Source organism: Balaenoptera physalus, assembly GCF_965194825.1.
Source record: "Balaenoptera physalus genome assembly, chromosome: 16".
NCBI lineage: Eukaryota > Metazoa > Chordata > Mammalia > Artiodactyla > Balaenopteridae > Balaenoptera > Balaenoptera physalus.
In genome coordinates, this window is record NC_138898.1 from 63,894,718 (window position 1) to 63,921,526 (window position 26,809).

At 42.8% G+C, this 26,809-nt stretch overlaps 1 protein-coding gene across 3 annotated transcripts in view; it reads right to left on the reverse strand.

Annotated features, from left to right (window-relative positions):
- Positions 1–26,399, reverse strand: part of ZC3H7A (zinc finger CCCH-type containing 7A) — a 34,701-nt gene extending 8,302 nt beyond the window's left edge. Inside the window, exons 1-18 of one of the 3 annotated variants that reach the window (XM_082429635.1) lie at positions 26,239–26,399; positions 14,779–14,880; positions 13,965–14,004; positions 12,130–12,327; positions 10,671–10,829; positions 10,350–10,430; positions 10,218–10,256; positions 9,232–9,265; positions 8,461–8,744; positions 6,890–7,094; positions 5,726–5,790; positions 4,976–5,162; positions 4,176–4,337; positions 2,903–3,099; positions 2,521–2,621; positions 1,909–2,090; positions 1,421–1,497; positions 159–292 (exon numbers count right to left, since the gene is read on the reverse strand). In XM_082429635.1, coding sequence (XP_082285761.1) covers positions 159–292; positions 1,421–1,497; positions 1,909–2,090; positions 2,521–2,621; positions 2,903–3,099; positions 4,176–4,337; positions 4,976–5,162; positions 5,726–5,790; positions 6,890–7,094; positions 8,461–8,744; positions 9,232–9,265; positions 10,218–10,256; positions 10,350–10,430; positions 10,671–10,829; positions 12,130–12,327; positions 13,965–14,004; positions 14,779–14,846 — 2,213 coding nt within the window. In that variant the 5' untranslated portion in view covers positions 14,847–14,880; positions 26,239–26,399. Of the gene's footprint in view, positions 1–158; positions 293–1,420; positions 1,498–1,908; positions 2,091–2,520; positions 2,622–2,902; positions 3,100–4,175; positions 4,338–4,975; positions 5,163–5,725; positions 5,791–6,889; positions 7,095–8,460; positions 8,745–9,231; positions 9,266–10,217; positions 10,257–10,349; positions 10,431–10,670; positions 10,830–12,129; positions 12,328–13,964; positions 14,005–14,778; positions 14,881–25,233; positions 25,363–26,238 lie in introns of those variants that run through there. The other 2 variants (XM_082429636.1, XM_082429637.1) reach the window with 2 other exon arrangements.
- Positions 26,400–26,809: the final 410 nt, after the last annotated feature.

Here is a 26,809-nt window from a genome sequence, read left to right on the forward strand (position 1 = left end):
CTAAAAATCTCTTCCCTTTTGCTTTGCAATCATTCCTAAATTGTCTACTTTCCTTTGCTCTCTTCAAAGTCTTAATCTTTTTTTCTTATATGCATGGTTTTACACCCATGAAACAGATCATTATGATCAGGCACTATTTCCACACACACACTACTTACGAATGCCTTGCTTTTGCACTACAATATTTTCTGTTTTTGTCTGGTTCAATGACTTGACCATTTCTCAGACACTGAGCACACACAAATTTTATCTTCATATTAAGGGATCCAGGCATTATTTGATTGCCAAGTACCTTAAATAATTAAAAGATTAGTTTTAATTTAACAGAAAACCAGTTTTCTGAGAACACAATCACCATGCATTTTTTTTCACAATAGCATACAATTTCCGTTTTTGTCTGGTTTGATGATTTGACCACTATATATATATGATCTGATAACTAAAATCTCCACTTCTCCACCCAAATGCAAGAGAATATGATAAAAGCAGATTACAGATGCCAAACCTCAATTTATGAAAGTCAGCTTTGGAGTTAATGACTAGGATTTTTGGCAGGGAGGGGAAGGAGGGTAGTTGGGTAAAGCAGTTTGGCTGGGCAGTAAGCAAAACTACAAACACAATCCACCTCCCTTATTCCAAGGATCCCCACAGCGCGAGACCCCAACTGTTTTGCCAATTAAGCTGAATAAGAAAACTGTATCCTACAGTCTTTTTTTGGCCATGCCGCCCGGCTTGCAGGATCTTAGTTCCCCAACCAGGGATCGAAACCGTGCCCCCTGCAGTGGAAGCATGGAGTCCTAACCACTGGACCTCCAGGGAATTCCCTATCCTACATTCTTGGTGGGTGTTATGGGCTGCCTAACTTTTTTTCTTTTATATGATCAACTAAAATTCAGATTTTTTTTTCACATTAAGAATTACTCAACTGGGGCTTCCCTGATGGCACAGTGTTTAAGAATCCGACTGCCAATGCAGGGGACATAGGTTCGAGCCCTAGTCCGGGAAGATCCCACATGCCACAGAGCGACTAAGCCCGTGCGCCACAACTACTGAGCCTGCGCTCCAGAGCCCGCGAGTCACAACTACTGAGCCCACATGCCACAACTACTGAGCCCGCGCGCCTAGAGCCCATGCTCCACAACAAGAGAAGCCACCGCGATGAGAAGCCCGTGTACCGCAACGAAGAGTAGCCCCCGCTCGCCACAACTTGAGAAAGCCCGCGCGCAGCAACAAAGACCCAATGCAGCCAAAAATAAATAAATAAATAAATAAATAAATAATTAATTAATTAATTAACTCAATAAACATTAAGAAAGTAACTGGACTGTATGTAAGTTTTAACTGCATCTGCCGACAACTAACATCAATTAGGCCGTTCCAGAAAGGATCCCAAATGCAGAAAGTACACAGGAAAAAATACCTGAGCTCCAGGTACGTTTGCTTCCAAATTTTGCCAATATCGTTTAGATTCCTGGGCAATAGCGTCATGTGAGATACCTGGGAAACGCAGAAGCCTTTTTTTAGGTCCTCGACACAACAACAGGCCACCAATCTAGGCAAAGTCAGACTCAATTCTTTAATTAACCCCACTTGGCATAATCTGTTGCCAAGAATGAACATCCCATTATTCTTTCAAAATGGAATATTTACAAATATAGCTCTTGGTGTCTTCCGAGGAATCTTTCTTCCTCACAAGTCCATACTTCATACATGAACTTGTATCAGCAATTACTTATACGAGACCACACTCAAAATAGGCCACTCTAAAGATGAAGTGACTACACGGTTTAAAGCTCAGGAAAAAGTCAACAGTGTTGCCACACCAGGTTGATGGAGAAGGGTCTCCAATACCGCTTCATAAACCCTGACGCTCTTGAAGAGACATTTCTCAATCACACACAAACCTACCTGTTTCATTTTGCAATATCCAGACTTTCAATTCTACAAGACTATGTGCATAAAAGCATTCGTCTTCCCTTAAACAGCCATATCGAACCTCATGTCGGCATAAATCAAGCTGACATTGACCATGAAAAGAACGTATTTTGGAGTATTTTACTGTTGTCTCTCGCAAAATGTGGACAAGGCACCTAAGAGGAAAAGGGAGTGACATTTTACTATTGTTCTGCCATAGCTTTAAAAAAAATGTACATACACATATAAAATGTAAAGTTCTAGACTGAAAATACATTTTAAATCTTTATCAGAAAAAATATATCACTGTATGCAATTGTTTTGCTCGGGAGGGGAGGGGATAATTATATGTTAAGCTATAAAATACCTAAATCCATGTCATGAGAAGCTATAAATCAGTATTGCTTTTCTGTATTAAATTTCAATTAAATAATTCATTTTAAAATTCTCAGCAAAACCTATTAGCCATTTAAAAATAGTCACCATCTTTCAAAACAACAACAAAAGGAGAGGGGGAATGCCTGAGCAGATACTACTCTGGTTTAATTTGGATCTAAAAAAAGACTCTTGTCTTGTCACTATAAAAATTAGAAACTACCAACATACTTATTGTCTTCAAACTCATGCTTTGTAACCGGATGAGAACAAGAAGTAGAATTATCTTTGTTTCTTTTACTTATCATTCTAGGCTTATGATCAAAACATTTCTGAAACAGAGAAGAAGAATTATCATGAAAACATAATATGAGATAGAACTTCCGTGCCATGCTTATGATGTACATACCTATACATTACATGCTTACACCAAATAACACTCAGTAAGTACGAAGTCTTAACAGTATTCTTTTGGATAATAGCAGTGGCTACCGTTGCTGAGCAGATGCTTTATCATATGGCAGGACCAGAGCTAAGTACTTGATACTTCTGGGCTTGCGGGTCGGAAGCTACCACCAATTTCACAGCAGAAAGTAAGGTTTGGAGAAAGTACCTCACAAAGGAATATAAATTCTCCAAGATGCTCTTGGAGCAGTCTGAACACGGTAAGGTTGATCTTTCCGTTGCCACCAAAGAAAGCCTCCCTGCTGAATGCTCCCTTTCGCTCTAGCGTCCAGACATCTATCTCTTCCTGGCAATAAGCGAATGTGCAGTGGCCCAAATATCTACATTCCTCCTCGGCAGCAACATCTAGAAAGACAGGGAATTAAAACACATTTAAAACGCGGACTGTTGTTTTTTCAAAGCCAATAAATATTAAACACGCTTAGGGAGAGTTCCCTGGTGGCACAGTGGTTAAGAATCCGCCTGCCAATGCAGGGGACAGAGGTTCGATCCCTGGTCTGGGAAGATCCCACATGCCGCGGAGCAACTAAGCCCGTGTGCCACAACTACTGAGCCTGCGCTCTAGAACCCACGAGCCACAACTACTGAAGCCCACGTGCCACAACTACTGAAGCCCGCACACCTAGAGCCCGTGTTCCGCAACAAGAGAAGCCATCGCAATGAGAAGCCCGCGCACCACAACAAAGAGTAGCCCCCACTCGCCGCAACTAGAGAAAGCCAGCGTGCAGCAACGAAGACCCAACGCAGCCAAAAATAAATAAATAAATAAATTTATAACAACAACAAAATATCAGAAAAGTGTTTAAAAAAAAAAACAACACGCTTAGGGCATCACTTGAATTTTTATAACAATTCATGGATAGCTTCAAACCACGATACGCGTATTACAATGCAGGGATGGTATTAACTCTTAAAAAAGGAAACCAAAAAACCAGCACCACAATTCTAAATTATTTTTATTTCAGACAGGGAAAAAAAGCCTTGATACCCGGATGTACTCCACCTAAGTTTAAAAAGTCATTTAGGTACATTCAAAGCTCGTTCAGGTGAAGTGGTCTGACAAAAATGAAAATACTAAGTTCTCTCAAAAACAACTTAAAAGAGCAACATTTTCAAAGCCTTAGTTCAGTGTTCTGATTCTGTTTAGACCATGTCAGAGAACCCAAAGTTTGAGACAGTTTTCTGTTTAAAACCTGGGGAAATCCCCATTTCCATAAATAACTATAAAATACCCACAAGACAGCAAGTTAAAAACAAAGGTAAAAATAATATAAAAAATACTAATGTCTCAATCCAAGGAACTTTCTGTTAACTCTATCTAAACATTTTTAGTTACAGTAATACTGGAACCATTATAACAAATGTAGCAAATCATTTCTCGCTTAGGCGATGTACACCAATTAAGTAATTATAGCATATACCTTTACATATATAATAAGGTCCTTCGTAATTTGTTTTTGTTGGTCTTGGACGTATTTTTTTCCATGATTTATCTTCAACATTCTTTATCCTACCAATTAAAATATCTTTCTTACATTTATGATCTATATTAGCATGGTAAGTGAAATCCATTAACTTAGGGCCTGAAAAAGATGTAAAAAGGATTGCTCATATGCACAAAAAGTATCATTTCATTTTACAGGCACATTTATAAGCAGATGTGAGCAGATGGATTATGATTATTAAATTCCCATTAAAAAATCCCATCTTCATAACCCCCAAATGTAAACAAGCTATGGAAGTAACTTTTGCCTTTCGTGCTGTTTGTCAGACAAAACAAAGATCAGGACAAAACACCAGTCTTCCCAAAACATAACCCTTATTTAACTATTAGAATAGGAGTTTTGACGGCTTCTAAAGGTAAAGAACGCATTTAAATAAGCAACTAAGAAAGAAAATTAACTTGGGTCGAGTTTAGAATAAACTGTGTTCATATCACTTGACTTAGGGGTAAAGATATGAAATAACCCAACAGAAAGTACTTTAATTTTCACAAACATTATAGTCAGGTAAATATTCTATTCCATATGATTCTATACATAAAATTTTATCAAAGGAGAGCAGCGGCTTATCCTATTAGACTCCAAAGGCCCCTAATCAATAACTGCTGCTTCTTTAGAAAGAATTCAGAGATTGAAGAATCACAATAGGCTGGTGTTTCCTAAGAACTCTCAGGTTATTGACTGCTTTAATCCTGTCTGCTCCTTGGTTTGGTCCTGACCTGATTTTACGAAACAGATCTGGCAAGCTTGTCTCAGTTCATGGGTTCCTTCAAGGGGATGTCTTGGGGTCACTGAAGAAGGTGGTTTAGTTACTGCACTTCCAAAAAAGTTTCCGAAGTCATTCCTAGGGTGACTTGACATTCCCAGGAAACTCTCAGAAGCAAACAAACTGCCTGGTCCATTCATCTGCAAGAAGAATTAAGAAAACAAAAAACAAAAAACAAAAAAACAAAAAACAGCCAACAAATATTGCACTATCACTAAAGAAGGAAACAGATGCATCTGAAAAATAAGACATTCTGCACATACTGAAGTTGAGACTATTCTGTCCTAACTGCGTTTCTATTTAAAAACCATTTCCTTCTACATTTTCCTCTCTTTTGGGTCTCTAGGCCCCTCCCCCACGTTTTTGGATGCTCCATGAGTTGTTATAAGTGACGGGTAATTGTTCTGCTTCATCAGCCAACATGTTTTTCACGCCCTGATCTTGTATTTCCTTGTCGTTCACGCTGTGCTAAAGCCTCTTACACTGCCTGCGATTGTGATTAATTTGCTATGACAGATCCAGCCTTAAACACAAAGCATTTATTACTGGATGTTCCAGAAGAGTCTTATTTTAGCACTCTTTCCCACAGCACACACAAAATTTCAGGGAGACGGTCACGTTCATTCAAATAACTCAGTTACTTAAGTAAAAGACCTATTTGCAATTTAAGCGACGTATTTACAAAAGAGGAAGTGGCACTTACAAGTAAAAGGGAAGAATTACTGTTGTTAAGCGGTGTTCCCTCTCTAGAAGTTGAGGTGGACAGATCTAAAATAATAAAAAAACTTCAACAGACCTTTTCATTCTAATCATGTAATAAGAACATCAGGGCTTAGTAGCTCACTGTGGCTTCCCACGTTATTTTCCCATCCCAATTCCAAGAAGCTTTCTTGCTCATGATTGACACTTAAAGAGGGCTATGGAGTCTTTCCTCTCCTCTAGAAACCAAGGGCATAAATAACCCTTAGACATACAAATTTAGATAAAAAGTGATTTTCAGAGACATAAGCTAAGGCAGGGCCTACCAAGTGGGACTGTTAAAAAGACTGAGAAAATAATTCGTATTCAAAATGGGAAAGGAGCCTCTCCTTTTGAAAATATGAAGCAGGAACTCATCATAACATTAAGAAAATCAATAAAGTTCAATTACTTTCTTTTTCTTAGTCTACCACTCAGTTACTTTCTCTCTGCCCTTCTGTCTCCCACAAATTTCAGTTTCTTCAGTTGTCAATCTTCAAATCAATTATTTTGATTTTTATCCCTTTAACCATAACAAAGCCTCACAAAAATATGAAGATTTTCATTGTTATTGTTTAAAGTATATATTAAGCCTAGGACTACAGAAACAGGAGTCAGGCCAAAACCTCAGCAATCCCTTGCAAAACTAAGGCACCAGGCATGCTTTGCTGAGCTCAATGGATGAAGCCTAAAATAGACGGATCTATTATCATTTTAAACACTGATTTTAAATTAGTCTTAACTAAGTATTTGCCTAGTTCAGAATTTAAAAGGATAACCTGTCTTTAAGACCCTTTAGATGGGGTATCCCTTTTTTAGAGAACACATTAAAAGTCATTTCACCCCCCAAAACAACAGACACCCAGCTTAACAAACTATCCTATAAAAAAACCAGTGCCACATACATTCCTACTCTCAGGGCTTTGATTCTTGATCTCCAAAATGGCACAGTTAAGTCCAGGTGAATTTAAAACAGGAGGGTTTAGACTTTAGAGCTACAATGTATTTTCAGCTACAATAAAAATAATTCAAGTACCAACTATCTGGAGTTAGTTAAACAACATTCAAACCAAATTGTCTTTTTTAGAAAATGAACTGTAACTGTTTATATAAGTGGCTCGAGTCTTACCTCGTTTGGATTCGCTCATTGAAAATGAATTTAGAGAAGAACAGAAATCTTCTAAGGATGAAGTCAAAGGCGGATACAGCTCCGAGAAGGAGGGTGCAGGCGCGTACCTCGCACCGATGGGCAAGGCGCCCAAAAGAGACGCTGAGAAGGGGATGCTCGGAGCGACGCTGGCCGTTGGGAGGGGGCCTCTGACTAAGGCTGATGGCTGGAGAGGAAACAAGACCGGATTAAAGTCCATGAAACTCAGTTCCAAGCTGGCCAAACTGCTTTTAACATCAGCATATAAAAACAAATTACTTCACTGGGTAATTCTGTTACATAACAAAGTTGAAATCAAAATCAAGATTCAGTGGCAGAATCCAAGCTACAGAGCTGATTTCTTCTCAAGCCTACTTTTTAAAAAGGATGCAGATGTGATGTCTAATATTGCTGTAATCCAAATAAGACGTTCATGGTTCATTTTCAGAACTTCCTTAGGATTCCCTACATGAGAGCTGGCTTCATCAAAGAGGAAATGTGAGGATGTGTGTGGGGCTGGAGTGGAAGGAAGGGTGCTTAAGAGAAGGGAGCTGGAGCAGCCTGGAAAAGTGGGCACCATCTTTCTGGAGATGTGAATGTACAACCTCACAAGAACAAATGGAACGCTACCTTGCCCCTCCCCCACAGAGCGAGGATTTTTGGAGAGTTTCCATGTGCCTTGTACTATGATAAATCATATACCATCTATTTAATCCTCCTAACCCTCTGAGATGTATCCTACTAGGGCTGCCACGGTACAGATGAGAAAACCGAGGGACTGAAAGGTGAAATAACCTGCCCAAGATCAAAGTGGTAGGAACCAACCCCCCATCTGTCTGCCTTTTACATCTTCTCTCTGTCAGCTCCACGGGGACATCACTGGTTTCACCCACCCTGGAAACCAGCTTTGAGTTCCACCCCCCATCATCATCCTACTGCTGCCACTATTTTAATATACTTCACGGCAGGAGTCAGTGAACTTTTCTATAAAGGGCTGGATATTAATATTGTAGGCTTTGTGGACTACACGGTCTCTGTTACAACTAGTCAACTCTGTTACTACAGTGTCATGAAATATTTTCATGTGTCTCAAAATATTATTATTTTTTTTTTTTTTCTTCCAACCATGTAAAAATCTAGAAACCATTCTTAGTCCATGGGCCATACAAAACAGGCAGCAGGCCAGATCAGGCCTGTGGACCAAAGTCAGCTGACACTTGCTTTATGGTATATGGTTATAGGAGAATTATCCTTAAGGAATGAGAAGTCCTTAATCCATGAATTCATTTTGCCTTACATGTCAAATGCCTATTCTTTGTCAGAAAGTTAAATTTACCGTTTCCATAATATGTGATTCCTAGCACATTTCCCTTTTTTATTTAAAGAAATGACCAAATTAGCCAGTTACCACTGGAAAACGACAAAAGTAATTTTCAAGAAACCCAAAGCTTACTCTATAGTCAATACTAAAAATATCTAGCAGGTTATACTACGATTAAAAAAAAAAACACAAAAGCCTGCCTTCAGAAGAAAGGAGTCACACTGAAATTTACCATAACAGTTTCATTAGTTTCAGGTGCAGAATCAAGGAGGTCATCTATTTCATCTCCAAGGACCATATCTCCATCATCTAAAAACGCTTCCGGCATACTGAAGGGGATCTTTCCTCCATTTGCCAACACTGTCGATGGCAGAGAACTCTCTTCCACTTGCAGTGGCAAAAGAGAAGTTAAGGGCATAATGGGAACTGAGGCCAGCTCATTTCCAACTTGGTGAGAAAAACTGGATGCAGGTATAGAAACAACAGGAACTGCTTCTTGCCTCGGAGTTAATAAATCTGTAACATGGATGGACATGTACTCACTTATTTTCAGTGTATTTATGTAATACTAGTGTTAATAGCCAATAATAGAAAAAATGAAGAGCTAGGTGAAAATATGAAAGCAATTATAAAAATAAATTAGATACAACAGTGAAAGCAATTCAAATAAAAGAGTACAAGTAATCCTAAAAATAATTTGTTTTGAACAGGAATAGATATATTGACTTGTGAAAACTTCTCCTTCTTTCTCAAAACTGCTGGCCCCCTTTCGGATGGAGCTACTAGAGGGTGGTGAAGCCACAGTGGGTATCGAACAATTGCTCACTGACATCCAGTACTGTCACTCACTCACTGGCACATCCAGAGGCACAGAGGTGGTTTTTGAAATTACTCTTGTTTTAATACTAATAACCACACAGCAATCTTATTTGACAACACTATAATGTACATAACGTCTAAGGCTGGCACTTTTCAGATTAAGAGGATGTGTGTGAAAACGTACCTGGCTCAATATCTTCCACAGAAGAGTTCAAAGCCTAGAAATTAAACCAAATAATAGATGATAGTATTTTCAGGACTCTAAACCACAAAGCAAGCTATAAAACTCACTCTAAGAGAGCAATGCAGGTTCTCACATTTGACCTCCTTCCAATTAAGACAGAAATAAAGAAAACGTGTAAACCTCTGTAATACATGGCGTTAAACGGTGCTGGCCTACTGGCACTTGTTTCTTGTGGCCCAGTATTTCTCAAAGGATAGTCAGGAGCCTTCTAGTTCCAGAGGGACTAGTCTAGCCACCACTCTCTCCCCAACTCACAGTGGCATCCTCACAGCTCTAAGAAGACTTACCTTTAAAAAACAACTTGTTAATTATGTTTAACCCAATGACTCCTAAAATTAGTATGTGGCCCTGACCCACTTTTTCTAATAAAACCTAACATCTATTAAAATCCTGTAAAATGCTCCATTGGCCTTCAGGAAATGCTGATTGAGAGTAACAGATATTACTTGAGTTGTTTGTTTTTTCTAGGGCAGGAAGCTCTGGCCACTTTTATGTTTGAGGAATAAAAAGGTCTCAAAGGGCTTCCCTGGTGGCGCAGTGGTTGAGAATCTGCCTGCCAATGCAGGGGACACAGGTTCAAGCCCTGGTCTGGGAAGATCCCACATGCCGCGGAGCAACTAGGCCCGTGTGCCACAACTACTGAGCCTGCGCATCTGGAGCCTGTGCTCCGCAACAAGAGAGGCCGCGATAATGAGAGGCCCGCGCACCGCGATGAAGAGTGGCCCCCACTTGCCGCAACAAGAGAGGGCCCTCGCACAGAAACGAAGACCCAACACAGCCATAAATAAATAAATAAATAAATAAATTTTTTAAAAAGGTCTCAAAATAGACACAAACCAAAAATATTAGAAACAAAACTACTAATGCTTCTATCTTTTCTTCTTTTTTTTTTTGTATTACGATTCTTACAAGAGTAATAACCTTACCTTTGTAGCCCCATCCCCAGGAACTGTTTTTAGTGAGAGCTGAAAGAAAATTAAGAAACTAATTTAAAACCAGAACTGACTCCAAGCTACAAAACAAAACAAAAATACCTTATGGAGAGAACTCCACCTTACCTCAGTTCTAACATATGCTTTTCTTATTTTAAATCCCAATTTCTGAGCTAGTTCTTGAGTTAGTTTTATTACATGTTCATCCTGAAAAAAGTGAGAATATATGATTAGTGGAGGGCTATATTTACTAACTGTAAAGACGAAGAGGCAAAACAGTTCTAACTTATACTCTGTCAAGACACTTGTTTTATGGGCAATTATTCCCAACTGCAGCAGGTGGGTGGCTGGCTGGAAGATGTAACTTTTTAAGGCCATTTCTCTACACAGAATCAATAATTATGATGTTATGATGTAAACGAATGAACCAAAACATAAATTCCATACCTGAGGCACTGCCAAGGAGCACTTTGCCACAGCGTCATAAGCCTCTTTGTATCTTCCTAAATCACTTAGAGCCTTAGATTTCCGATAGAGAGCTTTGCAGTTACTGGCATTTAAACTGAGGACTGTATCACAGTCTTCTAAAACTTTATCATGGAAACCCTGGTGAGGAAGACCAAATAAAGTTAGCAATCAAACAGTTCACATCTTGTGATGATGTCTCCCTGCAAATGGAAACAAATTCAGACTTTTCCTTTAAATTGAAAGTTAGTGGTATTATTTGTCTTTTTAAAAATTATTTTCATTACGAAATTTCAAATACACAAAAGTAGAAAGAATATCGTGGCTACCCATGTACCCACCACCCAGACATTTGGCCATAAAATACCCCAGATCTTCAAGAAATAAAACGTTCCAGGTATGGCTGAGGCCCCCAAGTGTCACTCGCCTGTCCTATTTTCCTCGCAGTTGTAGCTACCCCCTTTTTGGAGCTCATTAAAATGTTAAATGGAAATGTAACTCCCAAGCAGCTAGTTGAGAAGGAATATATGATAGAAAACAAATCATCAATGAATGCTCATTAGCAAAGAACTAGGTGACAACATGGATACTTTTCTTAAATTCATGGTTAAATTTTACTGAATGTCTATAGTGAAAATTATAAGCACATTAAAATGTTGCTTTCTAAGTTCAGACATGTGAAGAGCTTGTTAACTCTTTTGAAGGCTAACTACTGTTTTGTGCTATAAAAAAAAACAGCTCCTAAGAGAATCTTGACTAAGAAGCAAACTGTCAGCAGAGACACCTGATGGGTACCCTGTACCCATCTGTGAACACCTGTATCTTCCTAGGCTGGCTTTTTTTTTTTTTTTTTTTTTTTTTATTAAATTCTGCATTTCTCTTTTTTTTTTTTTTTTTAATTTATTTATTTATGGTTGTGTTGGGTCTTCGTTTCCGCGCGAGGGCTTTCTCTAGTTGTGGCAAGTGGGGGCCACTCTTCATCGCGGTGCGCGGGCCTCTCACTGTCGCGGCCTCTCTTGTTGCGGAGCACAGGCTCCAGACGCGCAGGCTCAGTAATTGTGGCTCACGGGCCCAGTTGCTCCGCGGCATGTGGGATCCTCCCAGACCAGGGCTCGAACCTGTGTCCCCTGCATTGGCAGGCGGATTCTCAACCACTGTGCCACCAGGGAAGCCCCTAGGCTGGCTTTTTTATGAGCAGACACCCCCCACCAAAAGCCATACTCAAAAAGGAATCTCCAAGGACCAGTATCTAAGAAACAAATTATTTTTAAATACCTAAGCATTTGGCCAAAGCTGATTTTTCAAAGCTTGAGGCCACTCTAAAAGCAGTTAATTTATCTTTCTTATAAACTGAAATTAGGAAACTGACTTTCGCTAGTATACTATGTTATTGAAAACCTTTTTTCTCTCTAGAAACATTGCTTTAAAAATCACAACTCACCATATTAGAATAGCAAGCAATACGATTTATATATAGTTTTTCAATGATTTCTTTAGGGATTAAAATTTCTTCAGACTTTGCATAATCAGCTATACTCAAAGCTTCTGAATATTGGCTCATGGAGTTGTTCCAATCACGTTCCCGATAAACATCATTTCCTTCGTTAAAAAGATTTCTCACAAGAGCACGTAAATATACCTAAAAAGAAGAAAGTAACCACTTGAAACCCTTCAAGGGACAAGTCAGAGTGTAAGCAAATTTTAATTTTTGTATCTAAAACTTCAGAGGAAATAATTTGACAGAGCAACAAGCACTGTCGTAAGAAATTATCAAATCCAGGCCAAGTCACTGCTATTTCAGCTAGGGTTTCATCTTGCTTGCTTTTTCCAAGAAAAAATTCAATGTCTCATTATTAAGAGAAGTGCTGCAAAAGCACCTTGTCATATTTGTTGACATCGCCAACTCTGTGCCTGGGATAAATTCCTACAAGTGGAATGAGGATTTTAAGGCTTCTGACTAGTATTTCTAAATTGTCTTCCAAAAAGGCAACAACAAGGAATACTTATAGCGGCTTGCTTCAGAGCACCTCCACCAACACGTGTGCACACGTGCGTGAGCACACACACATAAAATCTACACATTTCTAGGTGAAAAACGGTACCCTTTTTTATTTGCATATCTGATTACCAGCGAGGTTGAACTTCTCCACATTTTTATGGACCATTTGTGTTTCTTCTTTTGTAAATGTTCAGGTCATTTACTGATTTATGGGGAGGGGATGGCAAACCTTTTTCTTACTGTGTAAGTATACACACTCTTCTGGTAGGGGCAAATGTTCTTAAGTCTCCTTCAGGATTTCTATCATTGCTCTAAGATTTTAAAAGTCCTTTCCTATCAAAGGATCAGATAAACATTCAGCTCTTCTTTGTCTCATTTTACGAATTCACGTCTAAGCTGATGAAAGTAATAAAGAAAACTGTCCAGATCAACCTTTAACAGCTGAGGTGACTTGAGAGACAGGCCGTTTCACCTCCCTGGACCCCAACCGCACGTTTGTGAAATGAAAGGATTGCTCCATGTGATTGCTAGTCCTCATACTTTACAGATCTACGTCTGTTTGGAGAAAAGGAAGGAAGGAAGGGAGAGACTGAAATGAACGGAGAGGGAGGAAGGGAGGGAGGCAGAGAGAAAGGAGTGACATTCAGAAGCACCACAACCCACAGAGATGCAAAGCCACAGGGGAACTAACGGTCTGCAGAACTGAGGGCCTTTAGTCCGAGACCCAGTCAGCTGGGCTTTCTCTCTAACTAACTAGATTCCTCTCTCGCTCTTTCCCCTAATTATCCAGTCACCTCTTTACTTCTGTTACAACTTCTCTTCTAAGGAAGAACAGAAGATACTCTGCACTCTCCCTCTCAGCATATTCTGTCCCCCTCATTTTCGATGAAATGAAAGGCTAAAAGTAATTGTCAAGGGGCTCAAGAGAAATTAATTCAAAACTACACTAATAGAGGAAAGAAAAAATAAGACAACTGTCCAAGTACACCAGAAAAAAACAACATTGTCTTATATATACATGGGTCAGCAAACTTTTTCTGTAAATGCCCAGATAGTAGGGATTTGAGGCTTTGTGAGCCATAAGGTCTCTGTCTCAACCACCATGTCGTGAAAGCAGCCACAGATAACACATTGACAAATGGGCGTGGCTGTGTTCCAATAAAACTTTATTTATGAAACAGACAGGGGGCCACATCTGGGTTTGCCAACCCAGGCTACATGTGGCAGTTCACAGGCTACTTGTGGAGTTCTCAAGCAGACCTTCCCAGAGTCCTTACCGCATACTGTTCCTGTGTTCCTGGATACGACAGCGGTGACCTAAGAAGAAGAAACAAATCAATTCTGATGATCAGGCTCTTATCAGGATTTGTTCACCCAGGAGTCATCTTAAAACTGAGGTTCTCATTTTAAAGACCTACTTCTCCTTTACGACCATTATTCACATATAACTGTAGTCATGAAAAAAAAATCTAAAAGTATTCCTTGGTATTTTCTTGAGTAAGTATAACATTTTCCCTGCAAATCTACTTCTGATTAAAGACAGCCTAATTCTTCAAATGCCGAAAAAGTTTTAAAATAGTATAGAACCACTAGTACTATTTGATTCAATTTACTATAGAACAGAGGGGAAGAATGTCCCCTTCCCAGGAGGGACAAAGAGGCCTTTCTGCCTGGACATGGCCACCCGGGCTGTGGTCCTGTCACTGACGTGCTTCATGAAGGCCAGTTAGAGACCGAGCTTCTTAGCAGAAAGAGTGCGATCACAAAAGCCCTGTGTGCTGAGAGATGTTGATTTTCACTCATCAGAACCGTTCTTACGAGATTAGGTTCAAATTCCTCAGTCTAACATTTTAGAGGATACTTAAGGATTTCAGCCCTAAAAATCAGCGACAGCAAGATCCACTTCAGAACAGAAAGAAATCAACGTCCAAGAGCAGAAAATACTGCTGGAACAAAAATATCTAATTTCTAACCCAAAAGAACAGGACTTCTGAAACATAACTAAAGGTTTCCTAATCCCTGCTACATGCAGAGCCACACCAAAAGGAGTTACTCCATGACGAGAACATGAGGCATGCAGTGAGCCCTTACTGTATAAACTGTAGTCCTTCCTTAATGTTCTGCTGCCTTTTTCTTCTCTCCTCGGACACACTGGACATGTTATCCCACACATCCACTTTCTAAAGGAGAAATCTGGAAAGAAACAGGCAAGAAATTACACAAGGCACGGGGCTCCTGGACCCCAGTTAAAACACCCATAATCTAGGTCTTGTCACACGCTTAGCTGTGGACACGTCCATCTCCGCCGCCTTGACTAGGGTCCTGGACGCCGAGGACACCACCTGAGTCGTGTCTGTGGTCCCCACCGTCTCGTGCGCCACGAGCAGAGGGCTTCCACACTCCGCTCACTCCCCTTAACAGCCGCGCAGACGCTGTCGCTGTCGGCCCCTCCTAAACAATCCCCGCGCTAAAGTCACCTCTCTCTCCCCATTTCACCTTCCTTCCTTCGACGACAGGTTTTGTTCCCGGCCTGTCTCTACGCACGCGGAAGCAGCCACGAGAACAGTCCTGGCCTTGTTTTGCTTCTGGAAGCTTTCCAGAAGCAAAATGGTTTCACGTCCGCTTGCCTCTGAGGGGTTTTGACTTCCTTGTGAGCAGAGTCTAAACCTTATCTGTGTTTTTTGAAACAATCCTTCTTCGTACAACTGATAGAATAAGGATCTAAGTGAAGTTACATTAATTGGAATTTTCTGGAGGGTAAGGGTTTACCTTCGATGTAACACTGGCAAATGTCAACACCGTTAGTATTTAACCTGACTAGTCGACGCTCATTAAGCAGCTCCCAGGAAGCAACGGGAGAACCACAGAGAAGAGATCTCGGATAAAACATCGTCTCCCAATGTCCTAAACTAGGGTTTCTCAACCTCAGCCATTCAGGCCAGATAGCTCTCTAGTACGGAGGCCCGTCCTGTGCACTGCAGGATGCTGGCGGCATCCTGGCCTCCACCCACTGGATGCCAGCAGCACCTCCTCCCCTCAGCTGGGACAAACTAGTGTCTCCAGATATTGTTAAATGCCCCTTGGCGGGGGTGGGGAGGGGCTGGGGGGTCCACACAGTCACCCCTGGATGAGGACTACTGAGAGCTAATGCTGAGAGGACATCGTGTCACATAAACCATGTATTTGGACCCATGTGACAGGGAAATGGCACCCGTGTTTCAAGTACGGAGCTGAAATGTTTTCGTTTCATTATTGCTTACCATTTGTAAGCAAGTTTTATCTTTAAGTCTACCTTTTTTCAAAGTGTAGAGTGGGGAGGGAGGCTGGAATACCCTGGAAGCTCATAACTGGTGCTAATACTTTTTGTCTTTTATTTTTTCTCCTTCCAGTTTCATTGACATTATCATTGAAATACAGCACTATGTAAGTTTAAGGTGTAAACATAATGATGTGACTTACACACATCATGAAATGATGACCACAATAGGTTTAGTGAACATCCGTCATCTCATATAGATACAAAATTAAAGAAATAGAATAAAACATTTTTTCCCTTGTGATGAGAACTCATCTACTCTCTCAACAACTTTCATATATATCATACAGCAGTGTTAATTATATTTATCACATTGTACATTATATCCCTAGCACTTGTTTATCTGATAACTAGAAGTTTGTAGCTTTTGCTTTTTGTCTTTTAAATATTTGTCTTTTAAATATTTGTCAGTTCTAAATATTTTGATCTTGTATCTAAAAGTTGGTTACTTTACTTAAGTATTGTTATTTACACGTGTATCTGGTATCTGCCTTAAAATACTATGTTTGAAATTATCCAGAATTAAAAGTTTAAAAAGCCCGTTATACTGAAGTAAAACAGCATTGTTTCTGGAATTTGTTTTTAAGATCGTCTAGCTTAAAGGGGGGTAAATGGGTGGGCATGAAACAAGAGTAGCAAAAACATGGGACACTGCTCCAGCTGGATGAGGGGAGGGTATGTGGGGTTCATTCTGTTCTTCTACTTGAACATGTCTGGCCATTTCCATAATAAAAAATTTTTTAATTCATATGTATGAATACTTACAAGGTTCTTTAAAGAGGCACTATTTCTAAGAGAAAAAAGATGGGAAATTAACTCAATGCCTGTCAAAAAGGAAATGGTTGGGGCTTCCCTGGTGGCACAGTGGTTGAGAATCTGCCTGCTAATGCAGGGGACATGGGTTCGAGTCCTGGTCTGGGAAGATCCCACGTGCCGCGGAGCAACTAGGCCCGTGAGCCACAACTACTGAGCCTGCACGTCTGGAGCCTGCGCTCCGCAACAAGAGAGGCCGCGACAGTGAGAGGCCCGCGCACCGCGATGAGGAGTGGCCCCCGCTCGCCACAGCTAGAGAAAGCCCTCGTACAGAAATGAAGACCCAACACAGCCAAAAATAAATAAATTAATTAATTAATTTTTTTTAAAAAAGGAAATGGTTGAATAAATTGTGCTGGAGGGAAAAAAAGGCAAAGTGCAAGTGTCCACAGTAAGACCCTGTTCTGTTATTTTAAGAGGGGGTAGGGGTATATATTCATATTTGCTTGTGTACACACAAAATAGCTCCAGATGGGATCACAGAAAGCTACAGCAGTGAGAGAAACCCAGGGGTTCAGGGAAAGGGGTGGGACAGCGTCTTTTCACTGCAAACCTTTAAAACTTCTTTTTTTAACCTTGTAAACAAATGATATCTGGGAAAAGAAATAAAGTATTAAAAGAAGTCTACGTAGCTTCTGAGCCCTTCCTTAGAAAGATGACTTACTGGGTCACCCAGCCTTTTTCTTCTATTTTACTTAAAACAGAGTCAGAACCTTAGAGCTCAAAGGCACCCAGAGGTGCACTTGGGGGTCCAGGGTGGTCAGGCCAGAGGGAATGGGACAAAAGAAGTGAAGCCAAAGACAAGAAGCATCCCCTCTCCTTCCGTGAAGGACACACGTCTCCCAACCCCTGTCTGGTGGGGTGGGGAATTAGTTTGAGGTTCACTCAAAAAGTAAATCTGTTGGCTCAGAAGGAACTCCGGGGTAATGATAATCCGCCAAGTTAAGAGCCTTAGAGCTGTTTCTCCAGAAAGTGCTCGAAAACCTTGAACCTTGGCCTCTTAAGGACAAAGGGCAGGTGGAAGAGCTGACAACTCAAGCAAGTGATTAAGAGAAAATAAGACTCAGATTCTTAACAGCATGAAATACTATGCCTCCTTTAGATGTTTAAAGATTTGAAGACATAACATCAGGTGATGTTTAAATATAATATGGCAGGGCATTTCATGTTCTGTAGATTTTCCCCCTAAATTTTATTATGAAGAATTTTACACACACAGTAAAATTTTTTTTACAATGAATAACATATACCTCTATACTACCTATATCCTACAATTAATATTTTGCTATATTTATTACATCTGCCCACACTTCCGTCCATCTACCAACCCAATTTTGGTAAACTGCAAACTGAGTTGCAGACATCAATTATAATTTACCACTAAACACTTCAGCATACATATCATTACCTCGGGTTCCACATTTGTTTACAGTTTTTTAAGGTAAAATGCACACAATTTAAGGCAACTTCTAACAAACGATACACTCATGTAACCCAGACCCCGGTGGTGAGACACACCGTCACCGTCACTCCAGAAAGTTCCCTCAGGCCCCTTCTCTAGCCAATCCTTGCCCCACCCCCAGCCCAGGAATCACTGTTCTGATTTTTTTTTCACCATAGATTAGTCTTAACTGTGAAATAAAGCCTCCCCACCCCCCCATCTCATTTTAAAAGAAAACGATAAAGGCTTTATACACCATCTTATTTTCAGATCCAGTCAACAAAATCTGGCCTCAATTTTCAAGTGAGGAAGAATTTGATAAAAGTTAATCCAACAATCACTTTCCTTCTTCAAACTCAGCAGCACATGACAGGTGTCCACTGTCTCCTCAAAACAGGGGCTTCATCTCCAACTGACCTCTAAATGTGAGGGCCCTGGGGCGTCATCAGACCCCCCCCTTCCCCCAGGCACCCTCTCCCCTCAGGGACCTCCTGCTCTGCCCAGATGTTAAATACACTCATCTAGGGCCCGACAACTCCCCACGTCTGTCCCCTGGCAGAGCTTGCTAGACACCCTCTACCTGGTAGTTCTACTTGGGTGTCCAGACATCACACACTGTTCGGAGAGCAGGAGTTTAAATATTATGACAGCGAAAAGCAATGTCGCCTTCCCAACCCTGTCATTCAACCACCCATTTGCCCTGTGAAGGCAATCAATCAATACCATTGCTACCGATCTGTTATGTGTCCTGACAAAGACACTGTGTGAACCAAGCTGTATCTTGATTGTAATGGTAGTTACGTGAATCTATACATGGGATGAAACTGCATAGATACACACACACACATACACACACAGGCGTGCGCACGCACATACACACACGAGTGAATGTAAAACTGAGTCAGGTCTGTAGTCGGGTTAACAGTATTACGTGAATGTCAGTTTCCTGACTTTGCTATTGCACTACAGTTAGGTAAGATGGCACCATTGGGGGAAGCAGATGGAAGGGTTCATGGGATTCTATATACGACTTTTGCAATTTCCTGTGAGTCTATAATTATTTCAAAATAAAAAGTTAAAAATATCCTGTGCATACGTTATTTTTTATACAAACTGGGGCTCCTAACGTGCTCTGCACCTTGCTTTTCTCGATTGGTACCTCATATCTTGAAGGCCAGTCCATATCAGCACGTATCAAGCTGCATTACCTTTAACAGCCGTGCAATGTGCTCCGTGATATGGCTGCACCATAACATCACCAGCCCCCTAGTCATGGACATTTTGGTTGTTTCCAATCTTTAAAAGTTCACCAGGTACACAGAACATTTCATATATGCATATCTTCAAAGAATTTCCGTAGGATGAAGGGTATGTACATTTCTTTATTTTGCCAGCTACTGCCAAGTTTTACCAAATGACCCTACCCACCACCAGTGCACAAGGGTTGCTATTTTACCCCTTCACCAAGAAATTATCAAATGTTTCCATCGCTGTCAGGGAGATGAGAAACAGTGTGACAACTGTGGTTGGGGTCCTGCTTGTTTTAGTCTATCATTAGTGAGGCTGAACACCTCTTCAGATTTGAGAGCTGTTTGCACTTCCTTTTCCATGAACTGTTTCATTTCCTTCACCCATTTTTCTTCCAGGCTGAGCTTTTCGGACTTATGGAAGTTCTTTATGTGTTGAGGAAAGCAGTCCTTTGTGATGTTATCATTATTTTCTCCAACGTGATGTCAATCTTTTGACATTGGTTATGGTATTTTTTTTTTTTTGGCTGCATCGGGTCTTTGCTGCTGCGCGCAGGCTTTCTCTAGTTGCAGCGAGCAGGGGCTACTCTTCATTGCGGTGCGCAGGCTTCTCACTGCGGTGGCTTCTCATGTTGCGGAGCACGAGCTCTAGGTGCGCGGGCTTCAGTAGTTGTGGCACGTGGGCTCAGTAGTTGTGGCTCGCAGGCTCTAGAGTGCAGGCTCAGTAGTTGCGGGACACGGGCTTAGCTGCTCCACAGCATGTGGGATCTTCCCCGACCAGGGATGGAACCCGTATCCCCTGCATTGGCAGGCGGATTCTTAACCACTGCGCCACCAGGGAAGTCCTGGTTTTGGTACTTTCTGATAGCAAAAGTTTTATTTTTAAGTAGCTGAGTTTATCAATACTTATTTTTATGGCTTCTGGATTTTGACATACTCAGAAACGCCTGCACCACTCTGAGATCATAAAATAATTCTCCACATTTTCTTCCAGTATTCTCACTGTTCCATTAAAAATTTTTTTTTCTTAAACTGGATACGTGTGTGTGTGCGCGTGTGTATTTCCCTCCCAAATAGCTACGAGTTGCCCAAACACCATTTACAAAAAGGCCTTCTATCCTACACTGATATGCATAAGGCCCATACAAAATTCTGGGTCAGTTTGTGACCTTTACTCAGCGTTTTTAACTAAATGTCCCCTAATCCTACGCCCTCCTCCCAAGACTAACCTTTTGCCCAAACTTACCTTCTTAGTACTAAAACCACCTTCTGGCCAATTGCTCAAACCAGAAGCCATTCTCTCACCACATCCAATCAATCCACCGACAAAGGCTCTATCAGTGATACTGTCAAAATACATGCAGGACACCCCAAATCTGTCAGTTCTCAAACCTCCTCTGCCACCTCTGCCTGAGCCACAGGTGGATGTCGAATACCCTCCTCTCCCACCTCTACTCTCAGCTCCCTATTCTCTCCACTGTCCCCTCCCCCATGCAGTTCCGACACTAAACTGAAAGGAATGCTCTTTAAAAGCACAAGTCGGTTATTACAGCCCTGCTTAAAATCCCCTGCCAGCGTCCCCTGCGCACTCAGAATCAAATCTAGACTCCTGACTGTGACGCCGCCCTCACCCAGCCGTTCGCACTGGCCTTCTTCCTGTGGGTTCCTGGGATGAGTCAAGGGCTCTGTGCTTCCGGGACCTCGTGCCTGCTGTTCCCTCTGCCCCCCGACACTCTCCCCAGATCTGCACGGGCCTTTCACCCCAGAGTCTTGGCTTCAGTGTCAGCTTTAGAGGCCGTCCCTCCCCCCCAACTCTGTCGCCACACCCCACTCTCACCCCATCATTCCCTTCCAGGGGCCCCCTATCTTTCTTAGTCCTCATCACCTTACACTCTCTGGGTCCAAGTCAATGAAAACTTGAATGAAGAATGAATGAAGTGGCCAAGCATAAAGACAATGCTCTGTACAAAGTACCTGGGTACAGCCGTTCACTCAAGGCAAGCGTGACAAACCAAAGGACGGGGCCAAGAGGATGTGACCAGACGCCAGCAGGGCTGGCTGAGGTGGACCCCACCTCCTTAGGGAGCAAAGCAGGGAGTAAATCAATAGGGTGGGAATCAACCAGAGACAGTGACAGAGAAAAACCTGAAACCGTAAGCAGCTCAAGGAATGCGGTGAAGGGTTTCATTCATTGCCAACAGGGGAAAAGTAAGTCAGCCACACCACCTCCTCCTTAAACAAAAAGGAAAAGAGATGGGGGTGGGAGCTTTGAACAGTAAAAATAAATAAATAAAATATGTCAGAAACTCAATTAGATAGGAATTTCATTCAATTAACTAAACTCTTACAAGCTGGAACATACATCACCTTCCTGGAATCAGCTGATTTTAAGTTTGTTACTCACTCTGAAGCTTTACAGGAGCAAAGGTCCCCTGGTTCTCCAGTATAATTCCTTACATATTTATTCCGTACTTGTTAGGTGGAACCCATTATAGTGAAGTCCAGTACAAAGCTATAACTAAATGATGAAATGCTAAACCATGAAATTTTGGCCTTACATGGTAACTTCATAAACTAGCTCCCCTTGTCAGAAAACACCAAGGAAACGAAATGTGACTACAATATCCGGTAGAGATGGAAATAATAGCTAACACTGAAGCCTCTTAGTGGACGCCGGGTATTGTTCAAAGTTCTTTACACATATTAAATCATCTAATCCTCCTAAGAACCCTGTGAGGTAGGTACTTAAGAGGAAACGGAAGCACAGAGAAGTGACGCAAACAGTCCAGGATCACACAGCCTGGAAGTGGCCGAGCCGGCCAGGCTGGCTCCGAGCCTGAATTCCTATCCACAGAGCAATTCCGCACCGTGAGTGCCAGGAGGTAGAGCACGGCTATACTGGCCCTGGGCTGGGCTCTGAAAAACACATGCAGCTGCGACAGACAGGTGGGCACTTCAAAGCCACCCGAGAGGAACAGGACAAACACACGTCTCTGCACACGCAGGCACACACAATGACGTGTACAAGGGACATGATTTAAAGCAACTCAGACAAGCAGAGGGTGTCCACAGCGTGGACACAGGGAGTTAGGATAACACTCCGGGGCCAGAGCTTTGAATGGAAATACGCTCCGCCCACAACATCACGTGTTTAGATGCAAGGAATAAATATTAAACAGCCTTACTTCCGAGACACTCTCACACAGGACCAGAGAAGGTGCCCCAGGGAATGCAGCACAGTGCCTGTATTTTTGCCTAAAAAGGTATTCCTAAATTTCAAGTGAAAAATTATAATTTCCAGTCTGTATTCAATGCTACCCTCAGACTCAAGCCTGTCATGGTAATGGCATAAACAAACACGCACACAAAGTAGTTAAAGTTCCTGTCACCCCAGCTTGCAACAGTGTTCGTTCACTCTGGTAACACTTAACAAAAGCGCGTGGATATATTACATCCCTCAGTGACCACAAACCCAGGGAGGGAAACATTATTACAGATTATTACAGATGTTCTATCACTTTCTTGGAACACTAAATCTCCTACTGGATACTTTATGAGACAGTTTTCCCCTTTTACTGAAAATGAAACCCCCATGATGAAGGCTGTGCTAAACAACATCAAGAAGGAAATTTCATATTTTTGCCACACTCCCACCCCTGCCCCCAAGCTATCCATTTTGAACTTGCTGTCAGATATAATAACATGTGCAGGGTGCCCCTTATAGGGCCCAGCCCTCCTAAGGCCCAGGGAACATCCTCACCTCATACAGGAACCCTGTATGGGAGGAATGAACAAGAAAGATGTGAAATCTTCCAACCAGCCTGCCCAGGGGCGCCCAGACCCTGGGTCAGTGACACGTCCAGGACTGCAGAGGAGGTATTCTGAAGTGCCAGATTACTCTCCCGCTCCAGACTCAGGTATTCTAATAAAATACAAAGGTTCCACTTCCTTATTTGTGAAACAGAAAAATTTCTGCCTCTCTCTTACTGCATCCATTACCTGGTTCCCAAAGCTTTGAAAGGTATGTGGAATTAATAGTAATAAATTAACTAAAAACACATCGTTAAACTCATAATAAAATTAAAAAGCAAATTTCTTGTTGGGGCAAAACCTGATAAGGACAAGTGGCCTTGTTTCTTTATATCAAAGAAAATTTTCACCTCCACTTAATACGCTTCGTGTGTGTGTGAATTAAAACAAATGTATTGGGACTTCCCTGGTGGCACAGTGGTTAAGAATCCACCTGCCAATGCAGGGGACATGGGTTCAAGCCCTGGTCCGGGAAGATCCCAAATGCCACAGAGCAACTAAGCCCGTGCGCCACAACTACTGAACCTGCGCTCCAGAGCCCGCGAGCCACAACTACTGAGCCCGCATGCCTAGAGCCCGTGCTCCGCAACAAGAGAAGCATCACAAGGAGAAGCCCGCACACCACAAGGAAGAGTAGCCCCCGCTTGATGCAACTAGAGGAAGCCCGCGTGCAGCAACGAAGACCCAATACAGCCAAAAATAAATAAATAAAATAAATTTTAAAATAATAATAAAAATAAAACAGATGTATTGTCACAAGCATAAACTTCTAAACTTCTGGATTAATGTTTTACTATCTCTTCCCCCTAAAAATACTATCTAAAGTTTTCCTCTTGATTTGTAAACACATCACACTTTGGAGAAAACAAATTTCACTTCCAATCGTAAGATTCTGGAGAAAAAGTATTTTCATTTAAAAACAAAAAACAAACCAAAAAAAACCTCAAGATATTATCTGGAAGTCAAGTCTCCACACATCATACTTTCTCTTGAAAGCCCTTCTAGAGTAACGAAGGCAACAGAATACAGACATATTCTGTTTCTACCTTGTCCTTTATTGGAATGCTCACAACTTTCCAAAAGTCACTCTCACCATTCCTAAAGTTGAGGATCTATAGTAATTGATTCTCTCCCACTTAACATTGATTTAACCCTCCCAAACTGGCAAGTTTTACAGTTAATCAAAATTAAGAATTAGGGGACAATATGGTTGACAACCACCATTTTTACTGGCAAAAACTGACAGCATCTGAGGGCTGGGAAGGGAAAAGGGTGTAGGTCAGGGTATGACGAGCGCCCAAGAAAAAGCCACAGTAACTTGGAGGAAGGCATTTAGGTGGCAGAGGCCCTGAAAATTAACATGCTCTTTGCATCACACACACAAATATTTAAAATACTCAGCTTCGATAGCTCATGATCTGATTCTGAGTCGAATCTTACACAACTATTTCCAGACTACAATACACAGCATATAGACATTTTTTTCAACAAAGAAAATTCTGTCCACTAATTTAAATTATTCTGCAAATTAGAACAAGATCCTCATTAAGCAATCAGCTCGACAGTTCAGTTGAGGGTGAGAAGGAAGAAGCAGGGGGCTCCTTGAGAGGCTAAGAGAGAGGAGGCCACATGCCATCAGAAAAGCAGTTAAAAATAAGCAGATGGCATAGGCTCCCAGCTACCCCTGCCCCCATTCTGATGCTCTGGCTGAACACTGTCCAATAGAAATATAATGCGAGTCATATATCTAATTTTAAATTTTCAAGTAGCCATGTTAAAAAAAAATGAGTAAAATGAAACCAGTGACATTAATTTTAATATTTACATTAACCCAATATGTTCAAAACATTACCATATCAACCTGTACGATTTAAGCAGAAAAAAATTACGAATGAGGTATTTTACTTTTTTTTCCTTACTAAGTGTTTAAAATCAGGTGTGTCTTTTCACTGGGAGCGCATCTCCATTGGGTCTAGCCACATTCCAAGCGCTCAGGAGTCCCTTGCGCTCAGTGGCCACCTTCCCGGGCAGCTCACATCGCCTTTAGGCAGACTCTTGGTTCTTAAATACCTAACTACATATGGGGGGACGGGGAAAATACACCCAATCAGGGTGCAGGCGCAACCTCTCGGGACCAGCCGGAGCTTTCCAGCTGGACCACACCCCTGCAATGACCGTCCCCAACAGGAAATTCACGCTAATGGGAACTGACAGGTCTTCATTCTTTAAGGGTGGGGAAAAGAAACCTAAAGCCCGGCCGTCTCCGTATCCACAATATAACACAGGAAACCATTCGCCGCGCGTCCTAGACGTGCGCCCCGCGCAAAAAAAAAAGGGGAGGTGGTGGTGGTGGAGAGTAACCCGAAATAAACGAGCCAAGAGCCCCGGGAGCATCCTGCCCGCCCCCAAACCCAAGGTACTGAATTAGGGGTCCTAAATCACCGGAACAGATACAAATAATGGGGGAAAAAAAATCCTTTTTTTTTTTTTTTTTTAGTTAACCAGAGAGGAGGTATTTTGCCAACGGAAACACATGCTGGGATGGAGGGAGCGGCAGCCCTCTGCGCCCCACTTGGCGGAGACGCGCCCCCAGAGTGAGCCCCGCACCGCCCCCAGGGAGGGAGGGCACCGGGACCCGCCCGCCCCCGTCGACTCGCCCGCGGGGCCCGGGCGGCGGCGCGCGCTCGGACCGCCCCTCCGCCGGGGCCGCGCGCCCTTTGTGGCCGAGCCCTCCGCCCCTAGGGCCGCCGCTTCGCCGCGGGGGGGGGGGGCCAAGCGCGCCGCCCCTCCCCCGCCCGGCGTCCGTTACCGACCGCGCGCGAGCACGAGGCGGCGGCGGGCGCGCGCCGGGCGGGGGCGCCGGGCGGGGGGTCGGGGCGGCGCGCGGGCCAGGCGGGCGGCTGGGCCCGGCGGGGCCCACCTACCTGCGGGGACGACCGCGCCGGCGGGCAGGCAGCGGCGCGCGGTGAGCGGGCAACGGCGGCGGCGGCGGCCTCGGCGCTTGCTCGCAGCTTCCCTTTGCGACCGGTGGTGGCGGTGGCTCCGCTGCCCCCGCGCGGCGCCCTCTGGCGGCCGGAGGCCGCGCCCGCCGCTCGGGAGAGGCCGCCATTGGCTGCGCCCGCGAGCGTCGGCACCGGGGGCGGTGGCGGCGCCACGTCGGGCCGGGCGGCGGCGACCCTCAGCTCTGGGCTCCGGGGCCGCCCCTGAAGCGGGCGCGCGGTCCCAGCCGGGCTGGGGCCGCGGGGTGGAGCCAATAAAGGGCCAAGCGGTTCCGGGACGCACCCGTCCTGAGAACTGATTGGGGCGGACATGCAATTCAAATTGATGGGCGCCGTGGGTGTTTTTTCTCGGCAGCGGCCCCGGGGCAGAAGAGCAGGGAGTTAGAACAGCGTCTAACATGGAACTGACCTAGTTTCGGGTGTCGGGAGGCCTCCCCTGAGATACTGTTTATTTAGCAAATCCTTATCCGGTACTTTCTACTCTCCCAGTTGTAAC